This window comes from Telmatherina bonti (genome assembly GCF_933228915.1).
Source record: "Telmatherina bonti genome assembly, chromosome: 24".
In the NCBI taxonomy this organism is placed as follows: domain Eukaryota; kingdom Metazoa; phylum Chordata; class Actinopteri; order Atheriniformes; family Telmatherinidae; genus Telmatherina; species Telmatherina bonti.
Genome location: NC_136633.1, coordinates 28,568,404 through 28,582,411, shown reverse-complemented (window position 1 = coordinate 28,582,411; position 14,008 = coordinate 28,568,404). Strand labels below are relative to the sequence as shown.

Here is a 14,008-nt window from a genome sequence, read left to right as displayed (position 1 = left end):
GTGATGCCATGCGGCGTCTATGTATATTATGTCTATGTCTGCGTATCGTCCATAGACTGTACAGGAACTACAAGGAACGATAAGGAACTACAATCCCAACTTTGCTGAAAAACTACTTCCGTGTTGTCCGGACAACCCACCGTGCAGCCAACCATATGCTGCCACATCATCATTGAGCGCGGGTCATCAAGCTGTCTGGGGGTCTGTTTCTCTCAGCAGCTAGCCGTCACAAGCCGTCCGCTCACTTCTGCGGAAATATGAGGTTCTCTGTGGTTCTCCTACTTTTCTCTGCGGGTTCTGTGTGCGGACAACTTGTTGCGGAGAGAAAACTGGCCTACGTGACCGTGGTGAGTGTCGTTAATGTCCGTTTTAACGTCGTTAAGCCTGTTTTTTCTACAACATCTGCGGAACTCCGCGTGAGATTCCGGAAGTTTAAAGTTTTCTCTACTCAGATTAAAACTGTGTGGATCTGCAGACTAAATGTTATACTCGTCCAAAACCTGACATGTTGAAGTAATTTCGGCATTAAAATAATACATTTCGGCATCAAATGTTGTCTTTAAAAAGGCATTTTCAGGTAAATGTTTGTTTGTGTCAGACAGCCAGCTGGCATCAGGGAATAATTAGTAGTTAAAAACTGGCAGAATTCAGCTTTAAATCTACATTTTAGGTCATGATGTGTTTAATCAAAGCGAACATATTGAAAAGGTTTTGCTTGGTGGCGAAATGGTCATTGCAACATGAAACTTTGGGTGGAAAGGGAAATATTTAACACATGAAAGCCAGTTCTGCAACACCTGTCTGACCTGAAACCAGTAAGGCCTGCAGGTGTTTGACCTGAAACCAGTAAGACTGCAGAGAGCTAAGGTGGTATTTCTGTTGCTTTATTGCTGGTTTCAGATGTTTTATCTTTCTGTCCTCCCCCCCTCCCCCCTCCCTCCTGCTGTACGAGAGACAAGGATTCTTGCAGGATTGTGAGAATGGAGGCAGTGTCGTCATGTTTTCCTGCATTAAATCACGACGTGGAGCCTTCTGCACGTCCCGGTGTTTAGATACGTCCCTCTGGAGGAAGCTGGGCTTGGTTTGGACACATCGACTCCTAATGTGACGTTTAGTTCTGTTTCTGCTGCTGGTTTTCCTCCTGCAGCCGTTCTTAGAAACACGGCGCTGGTTTCCTGCTGCAGACAAGATTAGGGCTCAGAAAGGGATAATCCACCCCGTAAATAGTCGACCCGCTTATTTGGAGTGCGTCGTGCACGTCTCGTTTACACGTCAGGACAGCAGAAGTCCTGCTTCAGTCTGACTGCAGCTGCAGCACAAGTTGGAGTGTTTAAAGTCTCTGTGAGGTTTGACCCGGACCCGGCCGGACCCCTGCTGACAGATAAAAGCAGAAGGAAGGTTTCCGGTGGAGCTCAGAGAAGCTGCACCGTCTGCAGCACATGTTGTATTCTGCAGGTGTTTCCTCTGAGCCAGGTGGTCAGTTTTACAGCAGAAGTCTGATATCAGCCTCATCATCATCATTGTGTAGCTGTGATGGTCATGTGACCCTCCAGCAGGTCATGTGACCCTCCAGCAGGTCTACGGAGGTTTTCCAGCGTTTCTATCCGTCCAGGAGGTCTACAATCCAGATGTAGTGTTTATTCAGAGACTCTAGATGGTAAATCCACCATTATTTATCACATCTTCATCACCATCACTACCATGTTGCTAAGAGACCTCTATTTTCACCTGGACATGATGATGAAGACACTTCCTGTCAGACTTTCCACCAATCAGAGAGCTTAAACTGACGGTAACGTCCAATCAGGAGCAGCCAAAGATCAACAAGTGATGAGAAAAGCAGGAAAATAATGATCCTCTATGGCTGGAATAAAGCCAGGAAGACGTTTGGGATGCAGCTGAGGTGGAGGTGCTGCAGTGAGGACAGCAGGTAGATAGTAGCAGGAAGACGTGGAGATGAGTCTTTATGCTGCTTTATCTGTTCATACGTTCATTTTACATCATTTTAGCCTCAGAATCTGAAAACATCCCGTTTCCATGGAAACGTCTCGTCTGCATGCTGACAGGAGGGAAAGTTTCAGCTTCTATGTGATAAAATCCATAAACGTGTTGGAATTAAAGGGTTAAAGGTGACTTTAGGAGATCTGACTGATGTCTCTTCTTTGCTCCCTCCAGCTGTATCGCCATGGCGACAGATCGCCCGTCAAAGCCTACCCCACCGATCCGTACCAGGAGAAGGACTGGCCTCAGGGGTTCGGACAGCTGTCGCAGGTACGAGCACACGTAGCGGGAAGGCAGGACACCGCGGTGGGAGAGACGGGTGGAAAACGGATAAAAGCAGCAATGTTCGATTCCCTCCACATGATGTTGCTTCTGGGTTAAAGCCTGAAACGCATGCAGAGCGGGGCAAAATAAGTAAAACTGGGCGTGACCATCGTGGCGAGGAGAATGGCGGCGGCGGCGAATCTCCGTCTGGATATTTCTCAGATTTTAGCCGTAGACCAGCGGAACGATCTGATTGGTTGAAGCTGTCGGGACTTTCCGCTGCTCCAGAAAGCAGAAGCCTCTGCAGCTGTTTTGTTCTCGTCAGACTCGGTCAGGTGGCGTGGAGGCGGAGTAAAACCTCGCCGCTGATGCTGCGTTCCTGCAGCGCTGACAGCAGAGTGACCCCGCACCATCACACTTCCTCCTCCGTGCTTCGCAGAGGGGGAAGCAAAACCAGCTGCAGCTTCCTGTCATCAGCTGATCAGAGGAAACTGGAAGACCCGCTGCACGCCGCTCCACGTGGATCCACGCCGCTCCACGCCGAGCAGCTGACGGGTCCGCCACTTTCAGGAAAGTAACTTTCCTAAAGTTTAGAGGCGCCTGGCTCCTCCCACCCGGCCCGCCATCCGGACGCTGATCTCCGTCGTCTTTCAGACGGCGTATGTCTAGTTGTTGCGCCGTGCTGGAGTCTCGCTGCTGGTTATCAGACGGCGGCGTGATGGCGAGCACGCGTGGCGCATGGCCTCATCCAGTATGACCAGTTCCCAACGGGCCCTCCAGCCGCCTTGTTGCTTCCTCTGGACAAACGATGGACCAGTGTCTAGACTGGGACTGGGACGGTATCGCCCAGTCCAAACTGGGAGCATCAGAAACCACTTTTAAAGGGTTTTTAGTGTGTGTGTGTGTGTGTGTGTGTGTGTGTGTGTGTGTGTGTGTGAGTATAAAGTGCAGAACTGGACCAGGTTGTGTGACGTAATGAAAAGGGCTGTATAAACGTGCTGCCTTGCAGGAGGGCATGAGGCAGCACTTCGAGCTGGGCCAGTTCCTCCGGACGCGCTACCAGAACTTCCTCAACGCTTCCTACGACCGACACGAGGTACGGTGGCTGGCAGGTCACATGACTCCGTACCAGGAGTCATGTGACCAGATTGTTGATTGTCCGCCTCCTCCTGTCAGATCTTCGTCCGCAGCACCGACTACGACCGCACGCTGATGAGCGCCGAAGCAAACCTCGCAGGTCCGAACACGCACCGCTCTTCTTCTCCGCTCGTCTCCCTCCTCGCCGTTAACCTTCCCTATCTGCCGTCTCATCCAGGACTCTACCCCCCCAGCGGCCAGCAGGTGTTCAGACCAGACCTGAAGTGGCAGCCCATCCCGGTCCACACGGTGCCGCAGAGCCAGGAGAGGGTCGGTAGGAGGTGGACCAGCTCCGGCCAGGTGTTCATGCTGAAGGTTTAACCGCCTTTACCGTCTGTTTCTTCAGCTGCTTTCCTTTCCTCTGGGCGACTGTCCTCGCTACCAGCAGCTGATGAGTGAAACCGAGCACACGGCGGCGTTTCTTAACGTCACCGCGGCGTACCAGGTACAGCCGGAGGAAACGGGCCGGTCGGGCCGACATGCGGCAGATTTACTGGCTTGGTCTGAAATGCTGCTGGTTTTCCAGGACGTCATCGATCTGGTGAGGAACAAGACGGGACTGGAGAAGACCAGCGTGGAAACGGTGTGGAGTGTGTACGACACACTCTTCTGTGAGGTGAGAAACCAAGAAACGCAGAAGTAAAAACGCTCATCACCTCCTCGCGCCGCGCTCTTCCATGTCACGTCCAGGAAGACGTTTCTATGTCGAAGCGTCTGATAAACCACGTTAAAACTTTTTAGCGATATGAGACATTTTTTTAAAATGTAGGTGTTTCCATTAGCGGTTTTTATTGCGATATTTAATTGTAGGTATAATGGAAACAGAGATAGTTACAAGTAAAACGAGTATGAATCAGTTCAGAATGAATCCGTAGATTTTATTTGCTGTAGAAATGCACGTTATTATTGTGCCATCTTCGCGACCTTGTGATTCCATGATGATTCAGGGAGCAATGGTTGATACAGTAGATTACTCCAACAACTGGAGAGCTGAGTGGCTCTCTCTGGTACTCTCCAAAACTGGCTCAAAACAAACTTGTAGAACAGGAAGTACTTTGTGTCAGTAGGTAACTTTATATCTAAGCAGACAGGAATTACATGTGGAGTTCCACAAGGTTCCATCCTGGAACCTCTTCTGTTTAACGTCTACATGCTCCCACTGGCGCAGGTCATGTAGAATAATAACATTAGTTACCATAGCTACGCAGACAACACGCAGATTTATATTACAATGTCACGGATGACTACAGGTCACCACAGAACTGCATTCTATACACCTGGAAACCACCAAGCAGACCAGATATCTGGGTGTTGTGATGGACTTGGACCTGGAAACCACCAAGCAGACCAGATATCTGGGTGTAGTGATGGACTTGGACCTGAAAACCACCAAGCAGACCAGATATCTGGGTGTAGTGATGGACTTGGACCTGAAAACCACCAAGCAGACCAGATATCTGGGTGTAGTGATGGACTTGGACCTGAAAACCACCAAGCAGACCAGATATCTGGGTGTAGTGATGGACTTGGACCTGAAAACCACCAAGCAGACCAGATATCTGGGTGTAGTGATGGACTTGGACCTGAAAACCACCAAGCAGACCAGATATCTGGGTGTAGTGATGGACTTGGACCTGAAAACCACCAAGCAGACCAGATATCTGGGTGTAGTGATGGACTTGGACCTGAAAACCACCAAGCAGACCAGATATCTGGGTGTAGTGATGGACTTGGACCTGAAAACCACCAAGCAGACCAGATATCTGGGTGTAGTGATGGACTTGGACCTGAAAACCACCAAGCAGACCAGATATCTGGGTGTAGTGATGGACTTGGACCTGGAAACCACCAACCAGACCAGATATCTGGGTGTAGTGATGGACTTGGACCTGGAAACCACCAAGCAGACCAGATATCGGGGTGTAGTGATGGACTTGGACCTGAAAACCACCAAGCAGACCAGATATCTGTGTGTAGTGATGGACTTGGACCTGGAAACCACCAAGCAGACCAGATATCTGGGTGTAGTGATGGACTTGGACCTGGAAACCACCAAGCAGACCAGATATCTGGGTGTAGTGATGGACTTGGACCTGAAAACCACCAAGCAGACCAGATATCTGGGTGTAGTGATGGACTTGGACCTGAAAACCACCAAGCAGACCAGATATCTGGGTGTAGTGATGGACTTGGACCTGAAAACCACCAAGCAGACCAGATATCTGGGTGTAGTGATGGACTTGGACCTGAAAACCACCAAGCAGACCAGATATCTGGGTGTAGTGATGGACTTGGACCTGAAAACCACCAAGCAGACCAGATATCTGGGTGTAGTGATGGACTTGGACCTGGAAACCACCAAGCAGACCAGATATCTGGGTGTAGTGATGGACTTGGACCTGGAAACCACCAAGCAGACCAGATATCTGGGTGTAGTGATGGACTTGGACCTGAAAACCACCAAGCAGACCAGATATCTGGGTGTAGTGATGGACTTGGACCTGGAAACCACCAAGCAGACCAGATATCTGGGTGTAGTGATGGACTTGGACCTGAAAACCACCAAGCAGACCAGATATCTGGGTGTAGTGATGGACTTGGACCTGGAAACCACCAAGCAGACCAGATATCTGGGTGTAGTGATGGACTTGGACCTGAAAACCACCAAGCAGACCAGATATCTGGGTGTAGTGATGGACTTGGACCTGAAAACCACCAAGCAGACCAGATATCTGGGTGTAGTGATGGACTTGGACCTGAAAACCACCAAGCAGACCAGATATCTGGGTGTAGTGATGGACTTGGACCTGGAAACCACCAAGCAGACCAGATATCTGGGTGTAGTGATGGACTTGGACCTGAAAACCACCAAGCAGACCAGATATCTGGGTGTAGTGATGGACTTGGACCTGGAAACCACCAAGCAGACCAGATATCTGGGTGTAGTGATGGACTTGGACCTGAAAACCACCAAGCAGACCAGATATCTGGGTGTAGTGATGGACTTGGACCTGAAAACCACCAAGCAGACCAGATATCTGGGTGTAGTGATGGACTTGGACCTGAAAACCACCAAGCAGACCAGATATCTGGGTGTAGTGATGGACTTGGACCTGAAAACCACCAAGCAGACCAGATATCTGGGTGTAGTGATGGACTTGGACCTGAAAACCACCAAGCAGACCAGATATCTGGGTGTAGTGATGGACTTGGACCTGAAAACCACCAAGCAGACCAGATATCTGGGTGTAGTGATGGACTTGGACCTGGAAACCACCAAGCAGACCAGATATCTGGGTGTAGTGATGGACTTGGACCTGGAAACCACCAAGCAGACCAGATATCTGGGTGTCTGTCGGAGGATGGACTTTAAAGTTCTGCTGCTGGTCCATGAAGCTGTGAATGGTTCAGGACCAAAGTACCTCAGAGACCTCCTGTCCCAGTAGGAACCTACCAGACCCCTCAGGTCATCTGGATCTGGTCTTTTATCAGTTCCAGAGTCAGAGCGAGACCTGGAGAATCTGCATTCAGCTTCCGGTTCTGTCGTCCAGTCTTTTGCACGCTGTTGTGTATCCGTGTCGCCGCGTGAAACGACCTGTTCCCATCCTGACATGTGACTTCCTGCGTTGTCGGCAGGCCCGCCACGGCAAGGCGCCTCCTGATTGGCTGACCCCTGTCGTCATGGAGAAGCTCAAGACGCTGAAAGACTTCGGCTTCCAGGTAAACGCTGCAGCAACATGTCCGCCGTTTGGAGCTGATCCATGCTGACGTTTCTCCTCCGCAGGTCACGTTTGGCTTCTACAAGCAGCGGGAGAAGAGTCGTCTGCAGGGAGGTACGCACTGTCTCTGGCCATACTGGGCCATACTGGGCCATACTGGGACTATACTGGGACTATACTGGGACTATACTGGGCCATACTGGGACTATACTGGGACTATACTGGGCCATACTGGGACTATACTGGGACTATACTGGGACTATACTGGGTCATACTGGGACTATACTGGGCCATACTGGGACTATACTGGGCCATACTGGGACTATACTGGGACTATACTGGGACTATACTGGGCCATACTGGGGTCTTACTGGGACCATACTGGGACCATACTGGGGTCATACTGGGCCATACTGGGGTCTTACTGGGGTCATACTGGGCCATACTGGGGTCTTACTGGGGTCATACTGGGCCATACTGGGGTCTTACTGGGGTCATACTGGGACCATACTGGGCCATACTGGGGTCATACTGGGACCATACTGGGCCATACTGGGGTCTTACTGGGACCGTACTGGGCCATACTGGGGTCTTACTGGGGTCATACTGGGACCATACTGGGCCATACTGGGGTCTTACTGGGGTCATACTGGGACCATACTGGGCCATACTGGGGTCTTACTGGGGTCATACTGGGACCATACTGGGCCATACTGGGGTCTTACTGGGGTCATACTGGGACCATACTGGGCCATACTGGGGTCTTACTGGGGTCATACTGGGGTCTTACTGGGACCATACTGGGCCATACTGGGGTCTTACTGGGACCATACTGGGGTCATACTGGGACCATACTGGGCCATACTGGGGTCTTACTGGGACCATACTGGGGTCATACTGGGACCATACTGGGCCATACTGGGGTCTTACTGGGACCATACTGGGGTCATACTGGGACCATACTGGGCCATACTGGGGTCTTACTGGGACCATACTGGGGTCATACTGGGACCATACTGGGCCATACTGGGGTCTTACTGGGACCATACTGGGGTCATACTGGGGTCTTACTGGGGTCATACTGGGCCATACTGGGGTCTTACTGGGGTCATACTGGGACCATACTGGGCCATACTGGGGTCATACTGGGGTCATACTGGGACCATACTGGGCCATACTGGGGTCTTACTGGGGTCATACTGGGGGAACTGGATTCGCTGCCTGGATGTTACATTTTTGCTGCTTTCTGTTCAGTTTTCCTGACATCCATCACCTCGGTGTGTCTGAACGGAACATGACGTCTGCATCGTTCCCTCCCGCCATGTTTAACGGCGACATGGTTCCGTCTGCAGCATGTCTAACGTCCTGCTTTTTATCCACATCATTCTGCGTGAGTCCAGGCAAGCAGCAGACTTTTCCATGACTTTCCAGGCTGAGTGTAACCTGGAGGTCCTGGTTGGGTCGTGTAACGGCTGTGATGGAAGTCAACGTTCCTCCCAGTAACGTTACTGGTATCAATGAGGCGTGATCAGTGGAATCAGAGTTTGTAGTTTAATAAAAATAAACGAGAAGAAATCAGGAATAAAAGTCAGTTGTGTTAAAAAAACTGGTTCTGTGTCTGAACCTGGACCTGGTTCAAGACCTCAGGGGTCCAACTGGAACCGGTCTGACCAGGCTGATGGAGACAAACCAGTTCAACCAGTACTGACGAGTTAAAAGGCCACTTCACGGCAGTCTGGTCTCCAGTGGGCCGCACCAGTACGACGACAGCAGAACCAGTTAGAAACACGTACATGATCACATGACAGGTTCAGTAACATTCATATTTATTCATTAAAGAAGGAAAAAAAACAGCTGCCTGTAAAATAAGCAGAAATTAAATTAATAATAAACATTTTATGAAAATCATGACATTATTTTCTAATTCTGGTTCAATAGAATTTTTTTTATTAAAAAGCAAATAAATAAGATAATTTATGACATATGACATCAGTCATAAAGTAATATTTAGTTGAACTTTAATGTTTCGGCTCCAGTCAGACTTCTGCACCTGTTGGCAGGTATTTTGTCCCACTGTTCATCAGAAAACTGCTCTCATTTATCCCAGACCAATTTGTTTGTTTTCTTTCTTCTACTTGATTAAATGAAAACACAGAGTCTTATATTACTAAATTATATTTTTAGTTCTTGTTCCTTTAAGTCTCCAGTTATTTGAGTTGTAAATTCAACCTTTTCTTGATGAAAGGAGATGAAGACATATGAACACAGCTGGAAAATATTGTCTGTTTTCCGAGCCGCAGATCAGGCTGGAAATACCGACCATCTCCTCGCAGGAACACAGAAAACGGATCCTCCAGCCTGATAAACACATAAAACACTAAAAATGACTGCAGAAGTAGTTTTATTCTGCCAGAGAAATACTGTAAAATCATAAAAATACAGTAAATTCTGCAATAAAATGCAGCTTATTCATTTATTTATTCATTAAATCTTCCCATTTATTCCGACTTTTCAGTGTTTAATGACAGAAAAACACATTTTATTGTCAACATGTTTAATGTTTATATAATTCAGCAGCGAGACACCTGTACACACACGTCTACTTTATACGTTAACGTGTAAAGACAGAATCACCTTCCAGAAGCTGTTGGACCTCAGCTCAGCGTGTAAATACAGATAAACCCTGAACGCACCACCAAGCTGCTTTTCTCAGAGCAGCTGCCGTCCTACCTGGAGACACCTGAGGGGATTGTTTCCATCCGATGCGGACGTGTATTTATCAGCCATGTTTCTGTCTTCAGAACAACGACCATGAATCCAAGCGTGAGACGTGACTTCCTGCTGCTGACTGGGAGGAATGTCACCAGTTCTCCCAGCCTGCAGGCTGAACTGGGAGGTAAACGCTGCTGCTTGTCTTTCAGGAATGCTGCTGCAGGAAATCGTGAGGAATCTGTCCCAGATGGCGGCGCCGGAGCCCGGCCAGCGCCTCAAGCTGATGATGCTGTCCGCGGTGAGCTGGCGTCTCCGTCTCCTCCTCCTCATCACGTGTGTTTGCTTCTTCTTCATGTCTCTTAACGTGTTTCGCAGCACGACACCACCGTGGCCGCTCTGCAGGCCAGCCTGGACGTCTTCAATGGCGTCCAGCCGCCGTACGCGTCCTGCCACATGTTCGAGCTCTCCACCGACACCAACGGGTAAAACGCCTTTCCTCCAGACTCACACCTCAGGATGTACACGTCATGTAGGAACGAGTTCAGAACAGTTTTATTTCCCAGCAGAACGGCCAGGATGCAGGTTAGAGGTTTATTCACGACGTCTTGTTGGTTCCAGACTTCCTGTTATTTCAGACATAAAAAACAAAACCAGCCCAACAATAATGTGGAGACATGATGCACTCAGGCCACGCCCACATCCGCCGTTCCGATCCGAGTCCGTTTGCTCGGAAAGTCGCTTCCTTTGGGGAAATGTGAACGCTCCAAACAGATTCTGATTCAGATCAAAGGAGCGACTCGCTCCGCCTACAAACGCAGGTCTCGGTTTGTTTCAAGCAGACCTCATACAGGAAGCGGACTACAAACCAAGTCCCTTCCTGCATGTGGCGTAGCGTTGCATTGTGGGTAAATCCATAGCGATGGCGTTAAGGGTCCTCTGCCTCGTCTGGTGTTCATACTGCGTCCATTGTTGCAGTGGATTTCTGCAGGATACTTGCATAAGACACAATAAAAACCCAAAACAGCCATAGTTTGGTCTCCATGTTTAACTGGCAGGTGGAGGAAACAGAGTTTTCTTCTTCACGCCGGTCTGGTCCTCTCTTCTGATAAATACTAGTGCAGCGCCACCTCTGGTGGGAATGGGGAGATATTATTCTTATTTTTTGGCTGGTTTGACCAAAGAGCAGCGTGAACACGGTCCGCATGGATACACCCCCCTACAGCTGGACCATGTCCCCAACCGGACCGAGTCCCCAACCGGACCGAGTCCCCAACCGGGCCGAGTCCCCAGTCGGGCCGAGTCCCCAGTCGGGCCGAGTCCCCAGTCGGGCCGAGTCCCCAACCGGGCCGAGTCCCCAACCGGGCCGAGTCCCCAACCGGGCCGAGTCCCCAACCGGGCCGAGTCCCCAACCGGGCCGAGTCCCCAACCGGGCCGAGTCTAGCGGACTGTCCTGATGTGATTCATCTTTAAACTTGGTTTGACATCTTGGAAACTCCAACTGCAAAATGAAACAATTCATGTAAACATAATTCAACTTTATTTACAGCGTCAAATCACGGCAAAGCCATCTCAAGACGCCTAAAAATATAAACGGCCATAAATAAAGCAAACAGATAATCACATACATGTAACACGTATGAAAAGCAGCAGGACGAAGTGCCAACATACTAACTTCCCTCCCACTATCGTATTAAATTAGTTTCCTACAACCAATAATTTGCTGTAATAATTACAGAACCTGCTGGAAATAAGTGTTTTATACTGATAAACTGGTCCTTAGATATAAATACCCAAACCGCAAACAGGTTCCTGCAGAGGAACGTCTAGCGGAGCTTGTGAAGGGAAACGGCCAACAAGGACTGCAGCAAGTACCGGGAAGTACCTGCTACCAGGTGTGGAGTATAAAAGATGGGCGGAGCCTCCGTGACGTCACCTGTAGGTTTCTGAAGAGCTGAACTGAGGCTCGGTGGGCGGTTCCTACCATCATCACCTGACAGCGTGCCGGCGCTCCCAGAAAAGGAAAAACTGACGGGTTTTAGTGTTTTCTAGAAAACTCTAATTAGATTTAAACTCAACTTTTAGTGTGATTTACGTATTACATTCCTTTTCACGTGAAACACAGCGGGATTGAAGATAGGCAGAAATAATGTGAAATAAAATGTTTAATTTGCTGGGGGTTTTTTTTTTAATCTACTTTGATTAATTCATATTTCATTATTTTATTATAAAATGTCATTTTATTTTTTCATTATATAATTAATTTTCTGTGATGTTTAATTTAATCGTACCTTAAATTTTTATTGCTGAATTTAAAAGCGTTTTGACGGCCTTGTGTCTCCACCAGCTCTGCTTTCGTGTCGATGTTTTACCGAAACGACAGCAGCGCGGCACCTTACCCGCTGACGCTACCAGGCTGCTCGCTCTACTGCCCCCTAGAGGACTTTGTGAGAATTACAAAGCCGTGGATCTCAGATGACCGGGATCGGGAATGTCAGCTGCCTTCAGACGGGACGGATAGAGGTGAACTCCCGCTTCACGTCGCTGCTGACATTTAGAAATAAAAACCTTCCTGAACGGCGGATTTGTCTGTTTTCAGAGGTCATCATTTGCCTCGCCGTGTCTGGGTTCCTGCTCCTCATCGTCATCGCCATCCTCCTCGCCATCATTTGTCGGCAGAAGGACCCAGTCAGAAACCGAGGGTACCATCATGTGATCAACCAGGAAGCGGGAGAGGAATCCTGACAGACGCACAAACTCCTTCCCCGGAGATCTGCAAGCCCCGCCCCCTGGGACAGCAGCGGCGATGACGAACTGTGAACTGTTAACATGGCCGCCGGCAGAGTTTCTGCAAGCCGATACAGAGATATATTGATTTTAGATCATGTGATCTGGCTGGAAAGAAATGTCATGAGTGTCTTTGTGTGTGTGCGTGTGTGTGTGCGTGCCTTCGAGGCCTGACGACCAACATGCCTTAAATACGAATGTGTTAACTTCGATATAAAGTGTTAATTTCGGGACGTTAAGTTTAACGGGAATCTGCGAACTTTAAAAACTCTCGAAAATCGGACTTTTGCACCTTTTTTGAATCTTCGTCGTGGGAATAAAAGATGCTAATTAAAGAAAATCTAAATTTTTTTCTTTTAAAACGGGTGATTTATGTAGAAAACGAAGTTTCTGTCAGACGTGAAATATGACGAATGTCTTGTTCAGATTGGGATCGCGGACCTTGGATTAATTTGCAGGTTGTCGGCGCAATCGCGCTCATCTTGTGAATGACTTCATATAACTTCTTTCTTTCTTTTTAAACTGTTTTCCTTTTTTGGTAAAATAAATCATTTTGTCATTTGAAACGCCGATCACTGAGAAGTTTTGTGGCTTCAGTTTGCAGATTGGACATCGGGACTTCCGACATTCCCTGTTGGGTCATGTTTTTACGTCACAATACAATGATTTGGTATCTAGAGGGGTTTATGGCCCTTTCAACCACTGCAAACTGTCCAGGTCTTATGGCCGTAGAGCTAGCCCAGATCATCATCCCTTCACCACCGTGCCGCACAATAAAGGCCGGTTTATTCCCCCTTTTACGTAGGTTAATGTACATCTGATTGAGTGTTTCCGTTTCTCATGGAGTGTATAAGCTTTAATTCGAGTCAGGCGTGTGGGAAACCTGGCGAACCCCACGGAGGTCCAGACCCCCAGTTTGGGAACCACTGCTTTCTAAAGCTCAGTGTCCAAGTCCGGTCCTCAACGTCCACTATCCTGCAGCTGTTATTAGACTCCAACACACCTGAATGATATGAAAGGCTGGTTACCAGGCTGATTGACAGCAGGATGGTGCGTCTCTAGACTGGACTTGGACACCTCCGATCTAGAACGATCCAGGACTTCCGGATGTTCAGGTATGATGGCAGAAATGTTGTCAAGAGGAAGAGCCAGCCGCTCTCGACTCCAGTTGCTCCCTGTAACCTTGTTATCTGGTAAATTCCGCCATGTGACCAGCTGCGTGCACTAATGGGAAAGGTCAGACCCAGTTGGACACATGGCAGCAGAAACAATAAGAACATTGTTCATCGGTTTGACGTCTTCATGAGTCTGGGTTTGGCCAGATTGTAAGAACCACTAAACAGAGTATTTATGAATGATTTGCTTCGCTCTGGTCTTAGCAGTGCCACAGG

The 14,008-nt window shown here is 48.8% G+C and overlaps 1 protein-coding gene across 1 annotated transcript; it reads left to right on the top strand.

The window, feature by feature from the left end:
* Window positions 1-211: 211 nt before the first annotated feature.
* Window positions 212-13,088, top strand: acp2 (acid phosphatase 2, lysosomal). The gene is made up of 13 exons (XM_079263633.1): window positions 212-347; window positions 2,176-2,271; window positions 3,275-3,361; window positions 3,442-3,502; window positions 3,581-3,672; window positions 3,749-3,847; window positions 3,929-4,018; window positions 7,039-7,122; window positions 7,187-7,235; window positions 10,043-10,131; window positions 10,209-10,315; window positions 12,178-12,353; window positions 12,430-13,088. Exons 1-13 carry the CDS (start codon window positions 258-260, stop codon window positions 12,573-12,575), a joined length of 1,266 nt encoding a protein of 421 aa, XP_079119759.1. The 5' UTR covers window positions 212-257; the 3' UTR covers window positions 12,576-13,088.
* Window positions 13,089-14,008: the final 920 nt, after the last annotated feature.

Excerpts from the sequence above, each read along its gene's own strand:
- acp2 (XM_079263633.1), top strand. The coding sequence starts at position 258 with ATGAGGTTCTCTGTGGTTCTCCTACTTTTCTCTGCGGGTTCTGTGTGC. Across the intron at positions 10,132-10,208 it reads AGCTGATGATGCTGTCCGCG|CACGACACCACCGTGGCCGC; the intron begins GTGAGCTGGCGT and ends CGTGTTTCGCAG. Across the intron at positions 10,316-12,177 it reads CTCTCCACCGACACCAACGG|CTCTGCTTTCGTGTCGATGT; the intron begins GTAAAACGCCTT and ends TGTCTCCACCAG.